Consider the following 23,948-nt stretch of genomic DNA (forward strand, 5'->3'; position numbering starts at 1 on the left):
CAGGCACAGGAACCAAAAAGGCCAGCCTCAAATTCGTGACGTTGTCGGTTTGATAATCCGCCGCATATAAGGGCCCCGTTCGCAGATATTTCCATTATCCGCTGTTGCATAACACTAAGCAACTTCTTCAAGGCCATATTGTTTCGGCCCGGTGGCTCTAAGACGCCCCCAGGTTTCACATCCTTCATGGATCAAGCGCCTAGAAACCCAGCATTGCATAGCCAGATGGATCTACAGATTCTGCCTGAGTGCTATTTTGAGCTTTCGCGATACGCCTCGCGTTCAGGTGCATGGTACTATTGACCAACAATATTGCGCTTCAGCTCTCAACTTGGAATTAATTCAGGTTGCTGCTGGGATTCTGAAACAAGCTGTCTGCTTATCGATATCCTACCGAGCATGGAGCATTCAATGATAATCCGCATGCCTTGTACTTTCTAGGCCAGACCAAGCAATCTGTCGCGTGATTGTTACAGGATTGATTGTCGTCCTTCTGAGTAAACGATTGACATGATTGAGCAACCTCTTAACAACTCCGAGAGTTCAGTTACTGTGTGTAACCTCTTATTTTTTGACTCTGAGTTTTGGGTTACCTATGACAACATTAAAGATATTACCTTTTGACTTGGACCTCTTCAAGATTCACACTAAGAATCAAGAAATAGAAAGTAAACCCGGGGGCTGATAGTTGCGAAATTGGTACCGAGAAGAATGTGATAACTCTGCGGATATTGACGGTGCAGTTGAAACTCGCTTGCACTGCGGTTAAGAACACAATGCACACTCATGTCCAAGCGGACATATCAAAACAACAATCAATGGAACAAACAGATAAAGTAACAGTATCTTGATTTATTTATAGTCTAGCAAACTCAGCATATCCATATCCATTCATGTCCGTGAGAATCCGTTACCGTGCCTATTTACATACATTACACATACTACATGAATCAAACCAAAACCAAACCCTAAAAGCAATAACCGCAGTTTCCCTGATAAAACTCAATGAACGTTTTTCATCATCCCATGTCTTAGATCTTCATCTCTACTCCTCCTCCACAGTTCCAGTTCGTCCCCTTCGGGCCTCTCGCGCCGCCCTGCGCGCCCTTCTCTCCTCCCTAGCACGCTCCCTCTCCAACTCCCTCAGCTCGGGCATCGGGTGGTGATAGCTCTTGGTTCCAATATCGCCGCTATCGTCCGTGGTACGAGTCAACGCGGAGCTGACAAGACTCTCGCTCGCCTGCGAGTCAACCTGGCTGTCAGCACGGGAGTAGCTTTCGGCACGCTGGTAGCTGAAGTCGCGGCGGGCGTTGCGGCCAGCTTCACGTAGACGACGGGCCTCAGCTCGCATGCGTTCAGCCTCCCGGTTCTCGCGACGATCAGCAGTAGAGTAAACCTTGCGTATACCGGCCTTGGACTTTTGAGGTGTGGTTGTGGGGGTGGTCTGGTGCTCGGAGAGGAGGTTTGTTGAAACGTTGGATTCGGTGCCGTTGTTGGTAGAGCCGTCCCATTCGGAGCCTTCACTTTCCTTGTTCAGACCGCCAACACGAGCAGCTCTTTCATGACGGTAGTTGCGGAGTTCCTTCTTGGCAGCACGTTCGGCATCTTCATCCTCGACACCTTCCTCACCGACATGTCGGCTGGTCTTCTTGCCCTTCTTCGCACGGTCGCGGTCTCGCTTTTCCTGCTTCTTGCGGCGCTTCTCGCGGGCGTAGATATCGCTAGCTCCGGCGGTAATACCGGTAAGTGTTGTGCTCTCAGTGACAACAGTCGTGTTGTCATCATCGACATCCTTGTATACACTGCCACCGCCGAGGTTTGTTGGTCGGGTTGCGTTGGAAAGAATAGTGCCGTTAGGTCCGGTGCGTCGAAGTACAGTAGATTTGTAGTCGTCCCAATCGTTCTCTTTGAATTGGAAACCACCGTTCTTGGCCCAGAAGAAGAACCAAATACCAGTGCACACAAACACCACACCGATCAAGGCGAAGAGGAAGAAGAAACCGGCATTGCTGATATCATGAGGGTCGAAAGCTCCCGACCCGGGCTCGACTGATGGTCGGTGTCTGTCGTTTTTGTCGTCATCTCGAGCAACAAGTACTTTAGTACTCTCGATGAAACGAGTAGAGAGCGTCGAGAAAGCCTCAGCGGCACGAGGGGCGTGCTGTGTGAGCGAAGGCACACTGCGCAATGCGGGAGCCATAATGGAATGAGATGTAATGAAAAGGTTTCAGTGAACGAAAGACAATCGCAAGCTAGGCTTCGGGTGCTGTAGCCCAGCCGAGCCCAACAGTGAAGGCGGTCAAGACGAAGTAACAGAACAAAGATGATAAAGTCCGGTATGCGGTATGTCGTTAAATGAGTCGTGTCAATTCGTGATGAGTATGAGTAGAAGTGATGATTTTGAGATAAAGAGCGGTATAACGATGAGAAGAAGAGGGACTTGCGTGGCTTTGCCAAGGTGATGGTGCTTGGTTAACCCAGAAACGATGCCTGTAAAAGACGTGGCTGGGACGTGTAAAGGGTGGTTGGGCACTTAAAAGTACGCGTTCGAATCCCTACAGCGCTTTCAACGTCTGTCAAATTAGAGTCGATTACCGAGGGATATAATAAATTAGTGACATCAGATCCGTTTTGACTTGCATTACAGTGTTTTAAGCCATGTTCTACTCCAACTGAAGTCATGTTCGTCGTGAAGTTCAGCCACACCTTCAAATGACGTCGAAAGTAAACAGTCCCATCGCTGACCAGACAACCGCTCGCACAGAGAGCCCATTTGGTCAACAACCAATCACAGCCGTCCACGACTTGATGCTCCAGATCTCAATGCACACGCCCCCTTCCAAGGTTTCGTTTCTGGCCGCTTGGGAATGGGAACTGACGAGCTCTATTTTAGCCTGCATAAGTTGATGGAAGGTGAAGAAGCTTCTAGGGAGTAGCGCCGGCCCAAAGTCCTTACTGCGCGCATAATTCATCGTGATACTCTGAGTTGGATTTGCTACAGACCCGAGACCCCCCTGAGACGGCGTCAGCAGTTGGTCTTACGGCCGCATGAATAATTATAGAGAGCGCTTATCAGGAGTTTAGTTGTTGGCCGGAAATCCTCAGCTATGAATGCAGAGATCGTCAGCCTTTCACGCATCAAGTCAGATACCTGACACACAGGTAGTTCCCATACTTTGGTTCAGACGCTTTCATATCCACTATCTTGTTACTCCCACCATCCAAATTCCCAAATGGTAGCCAATTGCTGTTTCGTCCCAATCCCTCCCTCATGGCGGTTCGTCCACTCATTATCCCCTGATCAGCAGAACATGTCACAGAATTACACAAGTGAAAAAGGAGATTGAAGAATCCAAACATGCATGCCATGCTGGTTGTAACATATGATTATTCTCTGCCGGGCAGCAGATAGAGGCGCGAACCTCATCTGCCCGTACAATCTATCGTTCTGATAACAATGTTGCGTAGTCCTTCCAGCCATGCCTCAACTTCCTCCTCTTACAATATGCCAAGCAATACAAAAACCACATCGTACTCATTCCTCAAGCAGCTTCCCTAAGGTACATGCAAATCCGGTCGTAGCGATGGGAGACATGGGACAAGATAATGGAATCGTAGTCCCAATCCTGCCAAACTAGTCCTAGCGAACAAGGGGCGGCACCGGTCCGGGCAGCCTTCAACCATTGTCAGATGAAGACAATTTAGTCGATAGCCGCCCGAAGATGAAACCCCTCGTCCCCCAAGACACATTGGCACTTTCCCATTGCTCCAACTAGAATCCAACACAAGCCCTGTCAGGGCGTACATGATTTCGAATAGAATAGTTGCTGCTTCTGAAAGCGTTTTTGGCATGAACGGTAGGCGGTAGAGTACCAGATCCCTGAAGGAACTAGATCATCAACTGAAAGCTCCAACTGTCAACACTTTTTTGGGTATCAACTTTCTGCCATAACCAACAGGCGGGTTTGTCCCAAGAATAGAAGCATAAGGATACAGGTTTAGAGACAATTTCCGCACAACTCAAAAGTGCAGTATAAATGTCCACCAAAATGCTCAATCAAATCAAAGATCCAAGATTAAACGTGAAACGCTGCCCATCCCGTAGACATCTGGATGCAAGAAATGTGAAGAAATGTGAAGAAATATAACAAGTCAAAAACAAAATGCAAAAACGCGCTGATCATCAACTTTGTCGTCTCTCATAAGAAGAAGAATCATCAATAAATGTAGTCGTCCATGGCGAACGATGGGTCATACGGGGCATGATTTCCAGAATAGCCTCGATGATGCGAGTCAGAACGACTAGGAGTGTGGGGTCGGTAAGGAAGAGCCTTTCGTTCAACTCGAGGTTGAACATCTTCCAGCTGGTAGTAGCTGCTTGCACGGTCGCTCCCAACGCGAGAGGTACCATTGTTGGGTCTGGAAAATGTAATCTCTCCTCCGTCACCACACTCAATCTCGGCACCCGATACACGCACGACAGCCGAGCCTGATACCTTGATGGTAACATTGTCGGTGTCGCTGGAAGAAGATCGAGTAAGACCAGTAGTGTTACTTCGCTTGTACTCGCTGTCATCATGGCTACCACTGCTGCGACTGCTTCCGCCACCCAGCCTAGGGTTACTGGCTTTGCGAAGGGCGTCAGCAGTCAGAGGCATAGCCGGGCCACCATTGATGTCATCCTGGTACTTCATGGCGTCCAAGTACTTGTCTTCGTCGAAGCTGCCATCCCCACTGTCCATTGATTGTTCATAATCGTAAAAGGAATCTCTTCTAGTGTTGCGTGCAGGCACGATATCAATTCCACGCTGTTCATATGCAACAGACCCACGACGAGTGCTACGGGCGGGTATGATATCAGCACCGTAGTTGTCATATGCTACAGAGCTTCTTCGAGTGCGAGCCAAAGCTGTACGGCGGTCAAATTGGGCTTCAGGGGAGTCGGCAAATAGACCAGGGCTGTCCGCAAATTGCTCATCATCATCATAGCCATGTTGGTCTGCAAATCCAACACGGCTGCGACCAGATGGAGGAGGACGCGAAGGAGTTCTAGTCTTCTGACGAGTCACTGTTTGAGGTGGGGCACGGAATGGAGTGGTTGGAGGAGGCATCGCAGACTTGGGTCGGGGAATACTCTCAGGAGGAGGCATGCGTCGGCGATCCTCGTCGTTCTGCTGCGGTCTCTTGGAACGGGAGGCACGCCTTACAGGGCGAGGAGGAGCGGCTGGCTCCTCTTCCTCATACTCATCCTGAGGATAGCCGATGGCGGAGGGAGAAGGCTGGTTCTGTCGGAATCCCATTGATGACGCAGGTCGCTCGAAGCGGTTCCTGAGATGAGCACTCGCTTGTGACGAAGGCATGTCAAAGAAGCCGGGTGGTCCACCGGTAGCTGAGGGTGATGGGGGAATTCCCGACACAGACGGGGATGATGCACCGGGGAAGTAGGGCGCTGGTCCTGGGAAAGATCCGACAGGGAAAGAAGGCTGGGATTGCTGGGAGTGATGCCATCCCATGTTAGAAATTGGAGGAGCTGGTTGACCAGGGTAATAGCTGTGAGGTCGAGTTTGAGCACGGGGACGCATGCCGGAGACTGCAGGCTGCTGGACACCATAGCATGAAGGATCCTCAACACGGCCTCTGCGATACTGTTGAATAACGGGTTCAGTCCTAGTGTGACTTAGAGAGGCGGGGCGGGTCCTTCTCGGTGGCTTAGCCTCATGATCTCTGGGATCTCTAGGGTCTCTGGGTTGTGGTGGTGGTGGTCCTTGAGCCTGAGCTTGGTGCCTGGCGGCTTTAGCTCTGGCTTTTTGTTGTTGCTGCTCAGCAGCTTCTTTTTGTTTCCTCTCCTTGCGGCGTTGATCTTTGTCTCGTTGTTCACGTTCTCGCTCTCGCTCACGATCGGCCCGACGGGGACGTTCTTCCCTGCGAGGAGGTGGAGGAGCAGGTTCCTCCTCTGAATAGTCATCGCTAGGAGGGGTGACCTGCCTCCGACTCGAGTGTCGTCGGTGATCACCTCGAGACTTTCCAGTGTTGGGACGTTCCTTGGGAGGGCTCGATGGTCCTGGAGCTTCGGAAACGGCGTAGCGTCGTGTATCCCGGATACCCTCGAGGACAGAGCTCTCCGAGTCCTCCTCGGCATCCTCGACGTAGCAAACCTTGTTCTTGCTAGACATTTTGTGGTATAAAGGAAGAAGTGATTGAAGCCTGAGCGAATTCACTTCAAAGAAGTGTTGATTGGATGAGGGGTTCGACGGGTTCGAACAGGGACCACGCTAGGTGGGACGGCACAGTGGTTGTATATGGTCGCAATGGCAGGCGGTGAGTAAGCCGGCGATGGTGGTGACCTTTTGCAATCGCGAACGCAATGCTTTAACGTCCCCTTTCGTGAAACCAAACAAGCGACATGTGAAGGAACTCGAAGTCGTTGATCAAGACAGCTGGAGCCGGAAAAAAGTCGAGAATAAAATGTCGCTGGTGGATTGGATTGGGTGTTAAAAGCGGTGACGATAGTGGCATAGACCAGGGCGGTTTTTTTCGATGGAGACGCTAGTAACGTTGTTATAACCGATGGTATACTGTAGTAGTCGACCGAGATATGAATATGATGCTCAAGTTGAAGCAATGAAGCGAAGATATATGTATGTAGGGTCGTTTTTCAAAAAAGAGACGGTTATCAAACTGTCATGGAGAAAAGACAAGACATGGAAGACAAGAAGGAGGGGAGGAGGGGAAGGAGCGATGGGCATGGATGGACGGGATGGTCTGTTTTTAATAAAAGTGCAGGTGCCCTGGTGGTAATTTCAGGGCCTGGGGGCGTCCAGCTTCCATTTTCTGTGGTAGATGTGTGTGGGGGCGTGCGCTCAGACTGTTACCGGTAGTTTTAGTGGGAAATGCAGCTGGAGCGCTGAGCTATTACCGCCGGGCCCCCAGGGCGGACACGCAGCCACTGGCCGTTGTGGCCATAGACGTTGATTAATGGCCCAGTGATGAGGGAAGCCACTTTATTCAAGCCCAACGTCTTTTTCCTCTTTTTACCCAAATAGCACCGAAATATCGCAAGATGGGATTGTCACCGAGAATATCAGCAGCAGCAAAGGAAAAGGGAGAGAGGTGTGGACTGGTCGGGTGTGTAAGGTGCAACCAGCAAAACGCAAAAGCACACAAGCACAGCGCAGAGAGAATGGAAGCAAGGGGGTTAGTCTCATCAGAAACTATCGAGCGCGGGGGGCGTGTTCCTAGGTAGCACCACGGGACGATCAATCAAGCGACTCGACGCTGGAGCCAGCACAGCAATGGAACTGCAGACTCACTCACACTGCAGTCGAAGGAGAGCAAAGCAAATCAACCACGTCAAGTCGATGAGAGCAATGACGAAGGCACTGACACGAAAACAGAACAACACGCAGAAAGAGATTGGCTGCCGTTTGTTTTTACTCGCTCATTTACCCGTAAAACTTGATTCATCAGCAGTAAGACACCACCCGTTCTACTTTTTTACTACGGCTCATTCTCGTTCATCCAGCAACCAAGCACCACTACAGACTAACCTCCATACCTTCTTCAGCTATTATTAACAGCCACAAACATTCTAAATCAAGCAATGACTCCCTATGTGAACGTGCTGTACGGATGTCGATATCGCGCATTCGTCAGTCTGGGCCTCTTCCGATGTGGCAAGGGAGCCTTGAGAATTACTAGTACAGTATCCATGGTAAAACAGCTGCGTCGTTACGGCCCGCCTCACTCAATGCTGTGTTGGCATATTCTCAATGCTGAATTAAGCATTCCCTCACAGCTGCCCCTGAATTTCCCCCTTCTCATGACTTTCCCATCTTCCATTCTTGCTCAAACTCTGATCTTCCCAAGAAATGCCATTGAAAACTATCATTCAGAAGTGGGGGTGGCTTCTGGAACCAGGGTCTGCGCTTTTGCTGCGCTGGTCAATTTATCGTGGTGAATGGAATGAAATGGATGGATAATGGATCCATCCCCATCCCGCTCAAGGCTTACCACCATTAAGCAGCGAGCTGGGCGATGGAGTTTTTTTCACTAAGCTTCGACCTGCCCTCACCTTGTGCTGGGGTATGCCTGTCTCAATTCAATGGATAGAAAGATTGTCAGTCGATTCGAGGTCTCGAGATAAAAATCTCTGTTCCTTAGTTTTGCTGAACAATGCGTAGTGTCACAATATCAAAACCACCAGCGCTTTGTCTGATGGGCACCAAACTAGGTAGTCTAGGCCTCAGAGATGAAATTCTTGCCCTGGTCCTGTCGATTCAACCCCGTGTACAGACGAAAGACCCTGGCAATTGATGGGATTGTCATGTGAGCTGTTGCAGCTGGTGAAACACTTTGTAATAGCCAAAACACCAGCAAGCAATCACCAAACCATACTCAAACGAAGTGAGGCGGTTAAGCTGTCGCTGCTGCTGACGATGCAAACTGCCATGCCATGCCAGACCCCAGCAGCCTAGCCCAGCCTCTGTGACCCTCTCGCCTCTGCTCTGCCTGCGCCGCCGAGAATGGATCTGATCTGTCGAAGCGACCCCAGATGGTGCCCTGAAGCGAAGGGGACTGTTGAGAGACCCGACTTCTAAGCGGGTCAGGGTGGTTATCTGACAGGGAATCCCTTTGTATGACTGGCGCCAGGTTCAAGCAGGCAGGCCCAACTGTGGATCTTCTTGGAGCATCTTATCCAACGATTCTTTTGGAAGCTTTTTCGTCTTTTCAGTCTTCCAGTCACGACATTCGCTGCCAAAAAGTCTGCAGGCCTGAGTTGAGTTGAGGCTGATCAAGACACACCCCTTCCACCGAAAGTGGCTCACTCTACAGAAGCAGTCTTTCTTTTTTACTACTATCAATCAAAAAGTGTTTTGGTCGCTGATGAACTCGTTTATCGATCGGCTACACTCAAACGAGAAACGGTCGCCTACAGGTTCTTGTCTATCCGAACCTCGAGGAAGCCGGAAAGAAGCATGAGCAGGGCAGGGTTCTTCGCCGTTTGCCGGCCCGTCCCCACGAGTGACAGATAAATTGGCTTGACAGGCCCAAACCTCAAACGCTTGGTCTTTGTCTTTGTCTTTCTGGACTGGGCAGAAGCAGATCGGGTCTGTGATCACATGGCACAAATGCTTAACAGAGTAGGACAGGGGACGGGTACACCAGACAAGGACAGCCAATGCAAGTGCTTCACTCGCCAAAACGGTTATTACTGTAGAAACATGGCGAAAGCTAAATTGGGTAGATTAGATGCCCGATGTCTGCTGTACTGTACCTACTCTACGTAAATGGCTGGGCTTAAAACTTAACGTTGTTTATCCGTCTGTCTCCATTGATCTACGCCTCCACCAAGTGCCGTTCTTAGCCTGTCCACAGGGCTTCTCTTGATTACTTCGTGCCTAACTGGGTAGTATAGAGCCTTTGCCCAAGCCTCCCCTCTCGTTCGGGTACCAACAAGTGAACCCGATCGACAGCAAAGTCCAAGCCAAAAGGTGAGTGCAGCGCGGGGTACACGTGGGATATCGAAGCACCCGCTGGTACATTAACTATAAACCTGGTAGTGACAGGCTGTTCCGCTATCCATGTCCTCGTTTGTGACTGGTCGCTACGATTTGAGTTGAGGCTCTGGGCTTGATTTGGAAGACGTTTGAGATTATGGCAGCGTTGACTCATAGCAAAGTGATACGGTGATAGAGTGTCGCATTCACCGGTGATAACAACTCTTGTTCCGTATGTTTCTGTTTTCTCCTCAAAGAAGCCCGAGATGAACCGCTATTCGTGCCAATTGAATTTTGACGCGCTTGCGGCGTTGTCAGTTCTATTCTATTCGGTATCGAGGCTCTAGAAAAGGTAGCGGCATCGATCTCGCTTGTCAATCCTGGCCGCTTTGCCGCAATGACCATGCTTGGATGCTTGCACAGGCCAGGCCTGGGTGCCCAACGTCAATCACCACTTCTACAGCCATTCAATCAGATAGTCAAGAGGTTGGAGTCTGCCTGGTTCGGGGTGGATGGTCCCGTTGTCGGCGATACTGAAACGATTATGCCTTGCCCTGTGCTGGAGATCCGGGCCAAGCTCCGTCCCAGCATCAGGTCGCACGATTCGTCACGACTGATACGTGTCCATCGTGTTCCGGCTCATGCTTGTGGGTCAGCTTCCGAACCCCGGAGCAAGATGACTCCACTCTCGCCGGCTTGACCTCCGCGCCCAGTCCGAAGACTGGCCTCCGCTCTCCTCCGTCCTACTACCGACAGACAGCAGGTACGGCGCAGCTATGTGATGCGTTGTCTCGCGTTTCATGACCTGCTTTAGGCCGATTACGACTTGCATTGACTTGTCAGTCATCGCCTGTTCGCCTCAGTATCGAACTATTCACAATTACTAATTGCAAGGCGAGTCAACCTCCATGTCAAGACTGACAGTATCGGCAGTGTTCGTATTGTATCAGCTGACTCTATGAGTCTTAATCGAGGAAGGACACGCCGCAGGTTCCTATTTGATCTATTCGTCCAATACTGGATTGCCATCTGCCGTTCCACTCCACCCCCATCATTTTCATCCTTGAGACCCTTCAACCTCGAAGCATTACCGTTTTGCACTTTCGCCCACCAACTCTTCTTTCCCATCCTCGGTCGTCCGACCACAAGTTGCAATATTCGGTCAGTTCAAGGTTCTTGATTGGTATTTCCTTTATTTGTATATGCCGCGTTGTCAGCCGTTGTGTTTCCTCAGATCTTTGGAACTGTCACGACGAGCTGTTGTGTTGCCTTCGCTCTCTTTTGACAGGTACACAATCTGTTGAATGATGTAGAGATGCTTCAATCGCTAAATTCTTTGACTAAGCCAGACGGGGATATGAACCAGCTGGGGTCTTGCGGATGGCTTGCTTTGGTCTCTTCAGATTGTGCGGGGATAGGCTAGACGTGCATCCAAGGCATTGACGCATCTACAGCGCCGTCAGCCAGCATGAGTGCCACACGATTCTTGACCATTCACTGAGATTATGTTCTAAACATTTGTGGCGATGTCTGTAATCGGTGTTGTGATTGTGGCTTTGAAGGGCTAGTCCAAATGACTTTGTCAGAGACAGCCGAGACAAATATGTAACTGCAACATCGTGAACCTCGAGGTAGCTTGTGTTTTCAGGGTGACGGATCGCTGTTCTATCAACGAGTCATCCTAGTCTCTAAACTACTGCAACTAGCCTTGGCCTTCAAGATGACAAGCATAACTGCAACCATCATAGGCAGCGGGCATCCGGAACTAAACCGCGGTCTATCGTGTTTGCTGGATCTTGGAATATCGGTCTGCTTGTAATATCTCCAGAACTAAAACTTGAGACAACAATGGTTCGCGTTCGGTTGCCATCACTGCATGAGCATAACACCGCTTGAAGATCCGCGGATGTGGAGGCCAAGTTAGCTTCCACACCCATTGTGATCAAGTAGTCGTAGTCAGTCACCCTTTCATAGCACGACAACCACCATCGTGTTCCCGAACTCGACCGCCAGTGCTGATAACGACCATACAAAGGTATTGGAGAAGCCCCAAAACCCCCCTCTTCTCCTCCACCATCTTGCACACACCGCTTTTTCCATTTGCCCCTCAATCCGACCAGACACAGGAATTCCCATTCGGCTTTTACCGGGCAGAGCCTCAACTTCTGGAGATTGACCATTGTCGACATGTCTTATTGGTATGATGCCTCTCGCAGGCAACCACCCACGGTTGCGTAGGTCTCACATTGATAGGCCGCTATCCTGCAGCTGGCCAAGAACCCATTAGTCTACAACAGAAGAACTGCTTTTACTCGTCAAGTCCCTATCTCGGTGCTGATCAATGCCGCGGTTTCTATGGCTATGCATGTTACATACCCGTTCTGCTAGCTTGCATAACACTGTTGTGGAAACGATCACTTTGAGAACGGGCGACAACCCAATCGTATCCGTTGCATGCGATGCTGTGACCTCTACGATCGATCTGGGATTCGCAGAAACGGACCTGATCTGGTTATACACTGACAGCGAGTTGCAACTTCACATGTTGTAGCAGCAGAGGTTGAACTGCCACAGGAACGGTCACGGGAGAAACAACTGCCTATCGAACGACCTTGACCTGTCAAACTAGAACTGTGGCAATTGAGTGTCATGATTTGTAACCACGGGCGTGTGCAACTGGGAGTGTAGTTGAGAAAAAAAAACGTGTCAGCTTTGTTTGTCCGATCTTCTGGATAGCCCTGTCGGCAGTTCTTATGTTGTGAAGCCGGCTCTTCAGCATCACCCCATCGACCTTGTATACATAACAATTAAGCTCAGTTTCCAACAACAACACTGGACATCGTTAGAGAACAGCATATGTCAACTAGTCACAAGATGCACTCACGTTGGGCACGGTACAACCTTTGTGCCCGATCAAACCACAATGTCCAAGTCTGACACGACAGGTCGGTGATCCGAGATACGAACGCCATCATCGAAGCCATTCGCCAGCACGCCAAACGTCTTGACAACTGCCGTACGCGGCTCCTGGATAAACAAAAAGTCAATGCGTGAGGTTGGCCAGGAACCGCCGAAGCTCGTGTACGTCGTCTCGTTGCCGTAGTGCTTCTCCTTGGGTACCAGGTCCGACACGTCAGAGATGCCTGAGCCAGACGCCGTTATGGTCTTGTACGCCCCGTCATCGGGCTCACTGTTGAAATCGCCGCCGATGAGCACCGCCGATGCCTTCTTGTTGCCGGCTTGTCCCCACTCACGGGCGAACTGGACGAGGAGTTTGGCGCTGTTCTGTCTAGCTTCTACGCCAATGTGGTCGAAGTGAGTGCTGAAGACGACGACACGGGTGGCTGTTGCGCGGTGCTCGAATTCCGCCATCGTGACGATACGATTGAGTGCTGCGTCCCAGCCTCGAGATGGCTTCTCGGGTGTCTTACTCAACCAGCGCACTTCACTACGTACCTCCTTCCAGATGTCGTCGCGGTAGAAGATGGGAGAGAACTCGCCCTCTACAGGTTTCTTACCGCGTCCCCGACCGATATGCTTCCATGGAGCACCCAAGTCCTCCTGGATCTCATTGACCTGATGGAAGAGACACTCCTGGAGACAGATGAAGGGGCTCTCTTGACCAGCGGTGATGAAGTTCAACTGGTTGATGAGCTTGGGTCGGCGCTCAGCCCAAGGTCTTTCGTTCTTCTCAAACTTTGTCGTTGCGTATCGAACATTGTAAGTCATGATACGCAGGGGCATCTTCGATTTCTTGGCGGAGATATCCATTCTCAGCGTTGCGCTGGATGCTATGTCAAGTTGGGTCATGGCGGGGCTGGGCTGGGATAGATTACGTCTTTAGTATTTGGTCGCTTGATAAGATGAGGCAACGCAACAGGTATGGCAGGTGAGAGTTGGATATTTGGAGTATGAGGGATAGGGATGAAGCTATAGAGCTATGGATGAATGGGTTCTGGAATGAGACGAGACGCGAAGCTCAACAAACAGCTGAGCTTAGCTATCCAATGAGGTCATCACGTGGGGAAGATTCCGTGTTATGCTGCGATAGGAATGGCGTCTCGTTTCCCCGGATTCGGATCTGCAGGGGGCTTCAGCCACGCTTGTCTACATTGAGATCTACCGAGATGCTGCGAATCCATTATTCTATCTAACAGCAATCAATGCCGATGTTCAATGCGACCAGACTACGGAGTCATCTTGGGCATTATACTAGAGTCAACCAGCATACTTTCAAGTCCGACCAAATGCCTTGGTCAACCAGCACTGATATGGGCTACTACAGAACCCTTTCAACAAGCTTGATACCCTCATCCTCGACCCTTGCTCGTATGGGATCGCAAAGTTCACGAGAATAGGGTGCCAAAATACCAGGCTTGTTGAACGCTGGGTTACCGTCCAACAAAAGCTGCGTAGCAATTCCACAGGTCAACCCAACACCCTTTGCCATCGCAGAGTAACCACCAGGCCCACCAAAGAGCTCAAGGGTAGATGTGATCGTATCCTGTTGATTTAGGTGTCAGTTATGTCTGCTATACCGAAGCTAAGATATGAAACACTGACCTTAGTACCGTCCTTCCACTCGACTACAAACTTGTGCTGGAGCATCACCAAATCACGCTCACCAGGCTGGTAGCTGCAGATCTGGTCGAGTTGAGCAGAAAGCGTATCAAGGAGGTTACCACGAGTCTGAGGCACAAAGTCCGAGAACAAACCAATCCACTTGAGACCAGAAAGAATCTGCGCGCGCTGTTCCGATGAAGTGAAGGAGCAAATCTCGTCCACCTTGGCCACAAGATCAGCCTCACTGGTAGAAGCAGCGCCAGTCATCTTCTGCTGGATCATGGCCCAGGTCATGCCGTCCTGTAGCCAGTCCTTGTTGGTTGAGTCGAGCCACCCAAGTTCGATGAGGGCCTTGACCATGGCGGGGTTACCTTCGTATCGGAGTGTGCCTCTGATCACCGTGTGTGCCTCGGGGATCCTATAGGCTTCACGGAACGAGGTAGAATCTCTGTTAGGATACGCCAGGAATGAGTACCCATCAAGGATGTGGTACGGGACTGCCGAGTCCATGAGATCCTTGTTGGGGACTTCGACAACCTTTCTATCCTTCAGAAATGTGGCCGAGTTCAATTGGGAAAGCAGAGCACCTCGGGGGGACCAGGAGAACTAATACAACTAAAGTCAGCGGTAGCCTTCCACGAGATGGTTTGGGCTCACCTTGAAACGCAGTGGATTGTCGGATGCCTCAGGAGCAGGGAGGCCACCACAGTACGAGTAGAACTCCAGAACCTAGCTGGTCAGCATGGAAGATTAACCGCTGCATTTACGCCCTTACCTTTCCACCCTTTTCGTGGACTTCGTCAATGGTCTTGACGGCATACAAGTGGTCAATGCCGGGATCCATACCGACCTCGTTCAGCACAGTGATGCCAGCCTGCTTGGCCTCCTGCTCGAGCGAGCGGATCTCAGAAGACACGTAGCTTGTGGTGACCACATTAGTCTTGCCCCTGATAGCTGACCGAACCACACTGGCGTGATAGGTGAATGGCACAAGAGATATGACGACGTCGTGGTCTGCGATACTACGGTCGAGCTCTGGGGAGGAAACGTCGAGTGTGATGGGGTTGGTGCGAGCACGTCCTGCTGCGACCTGTTGGGCGGTAGAGAGCGTACGGCAGGCTGTTGAGTGATCCTTTAGCGTGAGACCCAGGAGGAAAGGAGAAAGATACATACCAATTGTGAGGTTGTTGGTGGGACTTCGGAGCAGGAAATCGACGCATGGCTTAGCGACCATGCCGCTTCCAAGGATCAAGATGTTCTTTGCGGTCATTATGATGGGGGTGATCGTCAGTTACTATCACGAGACCGTTGATCGATTTGGTTGACTAGCTATGTTCCAGAGTATGGTGAATAGCGAAGAAGATGTCCCTCTCAATTCCTCTTTTCCCATATTTTTAAATCAAATTGAGTCAAAGTTAATTACATGTTGCCTCTCTGATTTATTTGCGATATCGCTCTGTTAAGATTCCTCGCCGGTGAGTCAGTCAAACCTTTATCTAAAGAAGAGTGAGGGGTTCATCAAATGTGGAGTGATTGATACCAGCACAACCATCCATGGTAGTTTAATAAAAGTGCCGACAAGGCAGATCTAGCTATAGACACGTTGAGAGCAGTGCATCAATTTGGAGTTGCAACTCGAGTCATACTGCGCAAGTCCGATCGAGTCTCTGAACTGGCTCAGGAACCCGTCAGCAGCTTCCCTCATTCGATGTCAATTGGACAATCCCTTGCACGGAATAGTTTGGATGATCCTTAGGATTGTTCAATCATGAAGCGGTATTCTGCAGTGCATGTCTCTGAATGGTCATCAGAGGAGCGTAATCCATACTCAACCAACTGTATCACACAGTCATGGGTTGAACGCCACAGCACCTTAAGCTCGTACGATTGTCTCGCTCTGTCGGCTATACGAATGTGTCAAAGTGGTGGTGAGGATCATGCGATATTCCCGCCTTGCTTGTCAATGGACATGTTTTGCTTGCCTCTTAAGATTTGTACTATTCAATCGCAGCTGATGAGAAAAGATGTCGCAATTGTCATTTCCTATCATTAGCCTTGTCTCATCATTTCAATGTTCAACGCATCGTAACACAGGTTTGTGATCTCTATAAGCTCAGGCCATTGAGGGCTGGTACCCCCAAGACTTCAACATTGGCCAACTTGAGCACAGCCCTACCCACGGAAGAAAAGATATTTGCACGAAACGCACATCGATCAAACAGATAAGATCATAGCACTAATAGAGATGTCAAGCATGCATATACGATCCATCTAGTGCTTGCATTAGTGCAATGCCCAAGCTCATTTCCAAGTTTGGGCATTAACTAGGCTCCATCTTGCTAGTAGGACCAAGACACCGACTGTTCTCGACCGATAATGCCGCTACAAGGACCTAAAGCTCCTCCTTCACGATGCTAGACCGACACAGACACGAGCAGGGCATTGACCACTTCCTGGTACAAGTGGCGCTCGATTAGCGATAATCCTTGGTTGCGCTGCCAAGGTCCTGCTTGGTAGTCACTTCATAAAGCTGATAGCATGCAGAATTTTCTCCTCACCGTCGTTTCGCAAAGTCTCGGCTGCAGGAACGTGGCTCGGTTCGGTTTATTGAAGGCTCGCGCCATGGAAGACGCCAACTGTCAGTGCCTCATAGGGAATTCTGATGTCAGAAGCAATAGCTTGCAGCCTTACGCTCGCTCACTGTCGGCTATCTAAGATATTGAAGATTAGACCCATCCCTGACAATTGCAGGGTCCGGGCGTCCGAAGAGGAGTTCGAGGTTGTCTAGCCCAGCCCAGCCCAAGAAGCGAGAGACATGGGATCAGGTAGATGAGATGGGTCTGTCCGCCGTTACATTCGTAGGCAATTACAGCAACCCGTTTTTCAGCTGTAGAATTCTGGCTTGCATTAGCTGACACATTTTCAATGGGTCTACCGAAGTGTCAACTGCGGCTGAGACCGGAACAGTCTGATCTCGGAAGAAGGGTGGGTCCAGATCCGGAGGGTCGCCCGGTCCAGACCCATATTTGCGGCCCGTGGCCCGTTTCTGCCAACTGGAAAGGGAATCGTCTTCGGCGGGTGGCCGTGATGGCGGTAGAAACTATTGCTTTCTAGTGAAACTCTTTCTGCAGGTGAGATGTCGGTTTGTCTTGACGGGACGCGTCGACTGCGTTTCGGAACGGCGCATACCCGCTCAGACCTCCTTCTAAACCAACCTACTAGACTACTGTATAGATAAGACCAAGTATTTATCCGTTCATGGTTGAATCAAGGTTAATGAATCATGGTTCTATACCATGTGGTCTCAAAACTGAAGTTTAAAGCGCAAGAATGACGATACAAACCTGTAACTTTTACATGGACAGCGGGAGATAATATCTTAATGCCGCATCTTCCAACTTGTAAGTTGTTAGAAAGAATAAAGGCGGGTCTAGACCAGACCCCTGACCCTTGTTTGGTGTGGCTTGGGAGGCTCCATGATGATCATGGGACGTGGGACCAGAGAGGGGGACCACAGGGTTGGATCAAAGCAGGATTGGAGGGACAGAAAGGAAGAGGAATGGATGAATCCGGGGGAGGCTGGCAGAGAAGAAGCCCATGATACTGATATGATGGGACAATTAGAAGGCGATGATGTGGATTGTACCCGGAAGGGCTCTCATCACACCCTTCTTTCCTTTAATGGCATCCCCGAACTGGTGTAGTAACACACGTAATCTTCTGTGATCGTCGCAAGGGTCCAACACAACACGGGAAAATTGCCCGTAACTTATCGGACGTCGTCCCAAATAGTAAATGAGTTTACACTGTAAATGGTGACTGATCAATCTCACTACTCGTTGGCTAGCCGGGAGGGGGGTGCCAACTAAGCAAGCTTAGTTGGCCACAAAAGTGTGAGACGGGATAAAAGTGTGAGACGATCACAAGGATCACATCTGGGTGGCGAAATCCGATAAATCAATCATTAGATGCTCTTCTGATGTCGGAATAGGTTTAAATTGATGAAAAAAACGAAGTTTGAAGCTTCTCGCGATGTATTGACTATCTCAGGCTGGGGGAAGTGACTGGGGCGGCCGGCAAAGAGCTGTGGCCCGGGAAACTGAAGTCCCTACAAATTATGCTGTATCCGTGTTATCCTGGCCATTCAGGCTTCCTGCCGCGAAGGCTCTTCCCTCTCTGATGAGCTCACGAAGTGACTCACGTAGCTGCGTTTGGTGTTTATAAGGGCAAGGCGTGGAGGGAGGAGGGGAGTCATAGTCGGGCAACGGCGGCAAGCTCGGGGACTTGGGCGGCGATGAGGCTATCACGACTTCCTTGTGTGCGGCAACATTGATGAGAGGAAGAGTATCCTCTTCTTCATCCATTTCCTCATCAGGATCTTCGTGTGTGAGGCGGAAATCGACTGTATCATCGCTGTGAAGGAGTGCGCTGAAATCTACCTCGTTGAGCGGTTTTGGTGCAAACTGTGCCTTGCGAATAGACTCACGGACTTCGTCAGGAAGCTGAGTATCTATCATATAGCCGTTAGTCTCTTCTTTGAGTGCATCGGTCATAGCGGACCGTTGTGTATCCATCGATAGATAGTCATCCTTCTTCCCTGTGTGCTCCAACCACTGCTTAAACCGCAAATTCTTGGGAAATCCGTTCACGATGTGCTTCTTATCCGCTCGCCACTCATCTTTGAGGCGATCCATCTCCTTAATGAGATCTGATCGGAGATTGCGGATTCCCTGCTTCTGCATCTTCTTACAATCTTCCGCGATAGCTTCCTCCTGTTGATCTCGGAGTCCCTGCAGTGATACTAGAGGAATAAGGTTAGATACAGTCTTTGCACGCTTGCCGCGCTTTCTCTCGTGATATCGCTTCTCGATACGCGTTTTGCGGTCGTTTACGTACTTCTGAATAACATCTTCTAGCAATACAGCTTCGTGAACGATGTTGCGGATATGCTTTAATCCTTGCCGTGTAGGAGAACTGAGGATATCGTGATATCTCTCGCCGATGCTCTCAGCGGTGACGGAAGCGCTCAGAAAGCGTGTTTCTGACGGCAGAAGCGAAGCATGAGCGGGCGTGCAGGTCTTCTTCTTTCCTAGCTGCTTGCGAAGCAGATATTCTATCGCAGGTCGGGGCGTGAGAGGAAAGATGCCGCATTTTTCGAAGCCTCTTATGATATGAGCTTTTGTGAAGCCGAGATTGAAGATCTCCTGATTTTGGTGAGAAAAGGCACGAATTTAAGAGAAGGCTCAACTGGAAGGCACATACCTGAAAAGCCCCCGCAAAGGCACGGCGGCCAAAGGTGAGATCTCCCTTCCGCAACGCATCGCGAAGCTTCTTCTGATGTGCATCCTTCAGGAATTGGAATACGCCTACATCCATCGGCTGCAGGATATGCGTAGAATGTGGAGGAAGAAATGCAACGAGAATATTGAACTTGATCATATATTCTCTGAATTCGAAGGCGCCGTGCCCGGAAAATCCGTCGATAACGAGCAACCGCCAAATCAGCTCCTCCGAATTCTTGTGAAATGAAGCCGGCGGCACATCGTGAGTATATTCTCGGTCATACTTATCCTGCAGCTGCTCATTGCATCCAAACCACTCTTCGAAGTCAAGCTGACGATTCTTCACAGCTGCGGATTTCTCCCAAGAGCAGCGGTTAAAATGCTTCGCCCACTCCAGCGTTATTGCTGCGTTGGAAAACGCCGAATCCGACTGTGCAAAGTGTATATCAGGATCTGCATCGATATATGCCCACTCGAGTGTTGGAAACGACTTGAAGATAAGCCAAGGAGGAGTTGTATCGCCGGCTGCGTTGCCTGAGCCGATAACTGTGCAAGTCTCACGATCTTGCGGAGAATATACCTCTGTATAAGCTTTCTTCTTGGTGCGTACGACAAGGCATTCCATTTTATCCCGTAACATACCAACTCTAACTCCTGCTTCATCTGCATTCCAGGTCTCCGATGCGCCGATATTCTTCATGCGAATAGCTTCCTCAAGTCGTTGGAACCACTCCTGCGTATCCTCAACGCCTGCCTCCTCATACTCTGCTCGCGATCCTTCTCTCGACTTCAATATCGATTTCGCAAGCTCAGGATGATCCTCACGGAAGCGTGTGTACCACATCTTATGCATAGGCTTCGCCTCAGGATCACGGCGGCGCAGCAAAGTAAGTGCTGCATCCTCTATTTCCCACTTGGAAGCCGGCAGACCTGACCTATCCATCCACATAATATATGTGACGATAGCTTCTTCTTCCGCATCCGTGAGTATACGCGGGCGGCCCATCTTTGGCTCTACAACATCATTATAATCGAGGGAATTCGCAGCCTCAAGCCTCTTCACGATGCGGGCGATAGATGCTCGAGCAGAGCCGGCATATCGATCTTCAGCTTCACGAAGTGAGAGAGGCTTCTTTGCCTGTGAGGAAGCATCACGAGAGCGGCTTTGGAAGTGTTGGCGCGAAAGAACGACTGCACGAGCAGCCTTGAGATTGATATCGGTAGGCATAATGAAGTTAGACACGATTACTTGGATTTTCACTAATTGGTGTCCTAGAATTCATTGGTTTTGGCGGGCAAAAGTGATGAAATCGCGACACCGATCGGTGCGGGGCTGTCTCACACTTTTATCCCGTCTCACACTTTTGTGGCCAACTAAGCTTGCTTAGTTGGCACCCCCCTCCCGGCTAGCCAACGAGTATTACTCTCTACTGCTGAGTACAGTATTACTCTACACGAACTTGTTCACGAAAGCATCTCGTGGCTTAGACGTGCGACCCCCCAAGTCGACGACGCCGAGCATTCTCATACCAACTTTACCAGCCCCTGGAAGTTGGCAGAAGAAGCAGAGTTTTTAAAAAAGAACCTCATGCTTCCCCTCTCGCGTGCTTAACACCCGAAGCGTGATAACCCAAATATGGAGTCTTTGCGGATACGCTATCAAAGCTGCAAGGCACCATGCACAACAGGCCTCATTTGCGGATCGATCTGGTAGGAAATGCCCGATCGCAAATTTGAATCATTGTTTGTCCCTGAGGGGTAAAGCATGACTCCTCTCGAGATGTTCCGGCTTGGCCGGTGGAGCTGAGACAGAGAGCAGAGGGCAGAGGCACAGTCAGATGAGAATATCTGGCTGTGGTGGTGGTGTCAACCATGTCTATCATGTCTCACTAGGCATCGTAAGTACGGACAATAGCACCGACCCCGCGACGGACTTTGGGTCTTTTTCTCTCTTTTCCAAGGAAATACCATTGCTAAAAGTCCATCACGAATCCAACCCCCATGTTCAGATGGACGAATGAGGGGTCATGATCTACTAAGACTAGTGGCTATAGTGTGTAGTGAAGCAGCTCGCCATCTCTCCTCCCTCCCTCCCAAGATTCACGGTAGATCACCTATTCCATCTTACCTTTTACCTTTTTACTGGCGGCTGCAGCGCTAGACCCGTGGACCCTAGGTGCATTTGAACCTGTTTATCACTGCCAACTTGAGCCCGTGGCACCCCAATATTGATAGCCAAAGGCGCTGAGTTATCGTCAGCCACCAACTCTTCTCAGCTCATCTTCGTCCCTTGTTTGCTTATCAACCCGCTATTTTCAAACCCATGACTTCCATTTTCAGAGCCGGCGCCTCCCGACTATCCCATCTTCGGGCCGCGTGGCGTCGTCGTGCGCGCGACTCTACATGTTCGTATCTCTCTTGGCTAAACGACTTCACGTGCAGAGTCACAGACTAGGCTTTGCTATGCCCCGCCCAAAAGAGGTAGGCCGATGACCACCCATTTTCCCAGTCATAGACACTCACAAGGCCCTCGGGGCTTACAGGAATTCCAGATTATGACTGGGACTTGGGCCGCTTTTGGAGATACAGCCCTGTTTTTGTGAGTGGGTTCATGCAGCCATATTCTCCTTGGGGCCCTATTTCCAGCCATGCCCATGCCTAGCAGTATCAACCTGCCTGCTGCACGGCTGATGCCTGTGTGATATGTCTCAGATAGTAGTAGCCTGTGGAATGTGAGTGAAGTCGTGGAGAGAGGCTCGCTTGAATGAGTATATAGATGAGGCATCCTCGCCCGTTCACTGCTTATTCTTTGATCCTATTCGAGTACCATTCATCAGCCTCAGCGTTCTTCGTGTTCACTCCCACAAAGCACAAGAAACTGTCTGCGGTGAGTGACTTAAAAGGTTCTTCCATGGAAAAAGACGTCAGGGCATCCACTTTCTAGCCTTAAAACAATCCGTCTTTGTTTCGACCTTGTTTTAACACCCAAATCGCGGTGAAGCCTTTCAAGCCACCCACACCCACTTACACGAGGTCCCTGCATTTATATACCTCTGTCCTCCTCGATAGATACTCGATCAAATCAAAGCAACTCTACTCTACCCTACTACTACTGCTCTACCTACTGCTTACTCTCTACGAGTAACCAACAATATGACTACCGAAACTGAGATGCGCTCTCGTCGGGACTCCTGGCCTCCGACTCAGATGCGCCTCAAGCCAACCATCTCTACCAAGACAACTCCCCTCCCACCCCTAGACGACATCGACGATGATCCTCTTACATACTTTCTTACACCAGCTCCTCTTCTGGATCTCGACGACGATGCGGATGATGCCCTGTTCGACTTTGACGCAGGTATCGAAGACGCCAGTGCCCCTCGTCTCTTTGTCCGCAGTGTAAGCCCATCCACCCTCGATGGACTCCGCAAGCCTGGCCTACGACCTATGTCTCCCGACTCCAGCTCCGAGATCTCAGAGTCCAACAACGAGGATGACGACGACGACGATGAGGAGGAATACATCAGCTTCTCACCAAACAAGCACGGCCTACTTTCACTCCGGGATCTCTTCATCAACAGCCGCCCACCAGTCCGTCCCAAGACTCCTGCCTTCAACCAAACCGCCAACAACACACTGCTTTCACCAAACACCCTCTCAAGCAGCCCCAAGCTCCGTGGCAGGTCAAGGGGACGTGGTCGTCGTGGAGCCAGCTCAAGGGGTCACTCAGCATCTCGTCGACCTGGACAACTATGGAGGGAGCCAAGCCCTGATGTATGGTCCATTGAGGAGGAGACCGAGGAGGAGTTGATGAGTGAGATTGGAAGCAGCTGTGGTGTTCACAGTGACACCAGCGATGATGAGGATGTTGAGGGTGAGAAGCGAAAGGAGAAGAAGACCAAGCCTACCAAGAAGGTTCGCTTTGTGCTTCCAGCTGTTGAGGTTTGAGCTCAAGGCTGCGAAGAGGAAGAGGAGGAGACATCTTGCATAAGTCGGCGTTCAGGTTTTGCATATCATTTCAAGTTCATTTCTTTCTAGCATCTATCCCAGGTAGCATCTGCATATAGGCGGCGTTCAAGGCTTGCATGGCGGGAGGGTTGGGATCAGGAAGCGATGGCTGGTCCAGGGAAAGGATACCTATTTGCTGGGCATGCATTCATTTGATGCATCATTTTCATTTGTTGGGGAGGATCTGAGTGACTGGGAACACACAAACTCATCAGGCATATACTCGTTCATAGTACAATTTTCCTGGAGCAATCCGTTTTCGATACCTATTTGGATTTCGGGGATACCGGTCTGCGCAATACATTGGAATTAGTTTTGAACAATATTTTTTTCGCACTTTAATCCTGTGACACAATGAGTCTTTGTACCTCGTGAGACTGAAACTCTGATAATTGTATTTAAGCTAAAGTCTGTTTGTCCTCGTGATGTGGCTCTTCTTTGTGCTTCCTTGGAACAGCTACTAGGGGTTGGTCATGTCTGAGATTAGTACGGACAAAGACTCTGTCAGGTGACACACACTTGGATATTGTCTTGAGGATGGAAATTCGTTCCAATATTCGGGTACTCCGGGCTTTCATTTCACTGCAATGAAACAGTC

General features: G+C 50.1%; 5 protein-coding genes across 5 annotated transcripts; 1 reads left to right on the top strand and 4 right to left on the bottom strand.

The window, feature by feature from the left end:
* Positions 1–1,045: 1,045 nt before the first annotated feature.
* Positions 1,046–2,200, bottom strand: B0J16DRAFT_257780 (uncharacterized protein; the record flags this gene model as incomplete). Its single annotated transcript, XM_046123157.1, has 1 exon — positions 1,046–2,200. The coding sequence occupies one exon, from the start codon at positions 2,198–2,200 to the stop codon at positions 1,046–1,048; it is 1,155 nt and encodes a 384-aa protein (XP_045990352.1).
* Positions 2,201–4,217: 2,017 nt separating this feature from the next.
* B0J16DRAFT_315021 (uncharacterized protein) lies at positions 4,218–6,173 on the bottom strand (the record flags this gene model as incomplete). Its single annotated transcript, XM_046125225.1, has 1 exon — positions 4,218–6,173. The coding sequence occupies one exon, from the start codon at positions 6,171–6,173 to the stop codon at positions 4,218–4,220; it is 1,956 nt and encodes a 651-aa protein (XP_045990353.1).
* Positions 6,174–12,048: 5,875 nt separating this feature from the next.
* On the bottom strand, positions 12,049–13,658 carry B0J16DRAFT_44531 (Endonuclease/exonuclease/phosphatase). The gene has a single exon (XM_046133867.1). It carries the CDS (start codon positions 13,305–13,307, stop codon positions 12,411–12,413), a length of 897 nt encoding a protein of 298 aa, XP_045990354.1. The 5' UTR covers positions 13,308–13,658; the 3' UTR covers positions 12,049–12,410.
* A 118-nt stretch (positions 13,659–13,776) lies between these two features.
* On the bottom strand, positions 13,777–15,330 carry B0J16DRAFT_353146 (saccharopine dehydrogenase; the record flags this gene model as incomplete). Its single annotated transcript, XM_046129293.1, has 5 exons — positions 13,777–14,001; positions 14,061–14,666; positions 14,718–14,789; positions 14,836–15,179; positions 15,234–15,330. 5 exons carry the CDS (start codon positions 15,328–15,330, stop codon positions 13,777–13,779), a joined length of 1,344 nt encoding a protein of 447 aa, XP_045990355.1.
* A 6,981-nt stretch (positions 15,331–22,311) lies between these two features.
* B0J16DRAFT_44751 (uncharacterized protein) lies at positions 22,312–23,391 on the top strand. Its single transcript, XM_046133869.1, has one exon. The coding sequence runs from the start codon at positions 22,496–22,498 to the stop codon at positions 23,288–23,290; it is 795 nt and encodes a 264-aa protein (XP_045990356.1). The 5' UTR covers positions 22,312–22,495; the 3' UTR covers positions 23,291–23,391.
* The last annotated feature ends 557 nt before the right edge of the window (positions 23,392–23,948 follow it).

The sequence above is a fragment of the Fusarium flagelliforme genome (assembly GCF_020744385.1).
Source record: "Fusarium flagelliforme strain FIESC 12 MPI-CAGE-AA-0113 chromosome Unknown B0J16scaffold_1, whole genome shotgun sequence".
NCBI classification, from domain to species: domain Eukaryota; kingdom Fungi; phylum Ascomycota; class Sordariomycetes; order Hypocreales; family Nectriaceae; genus Fusarium; species Fusarium flagelliforme.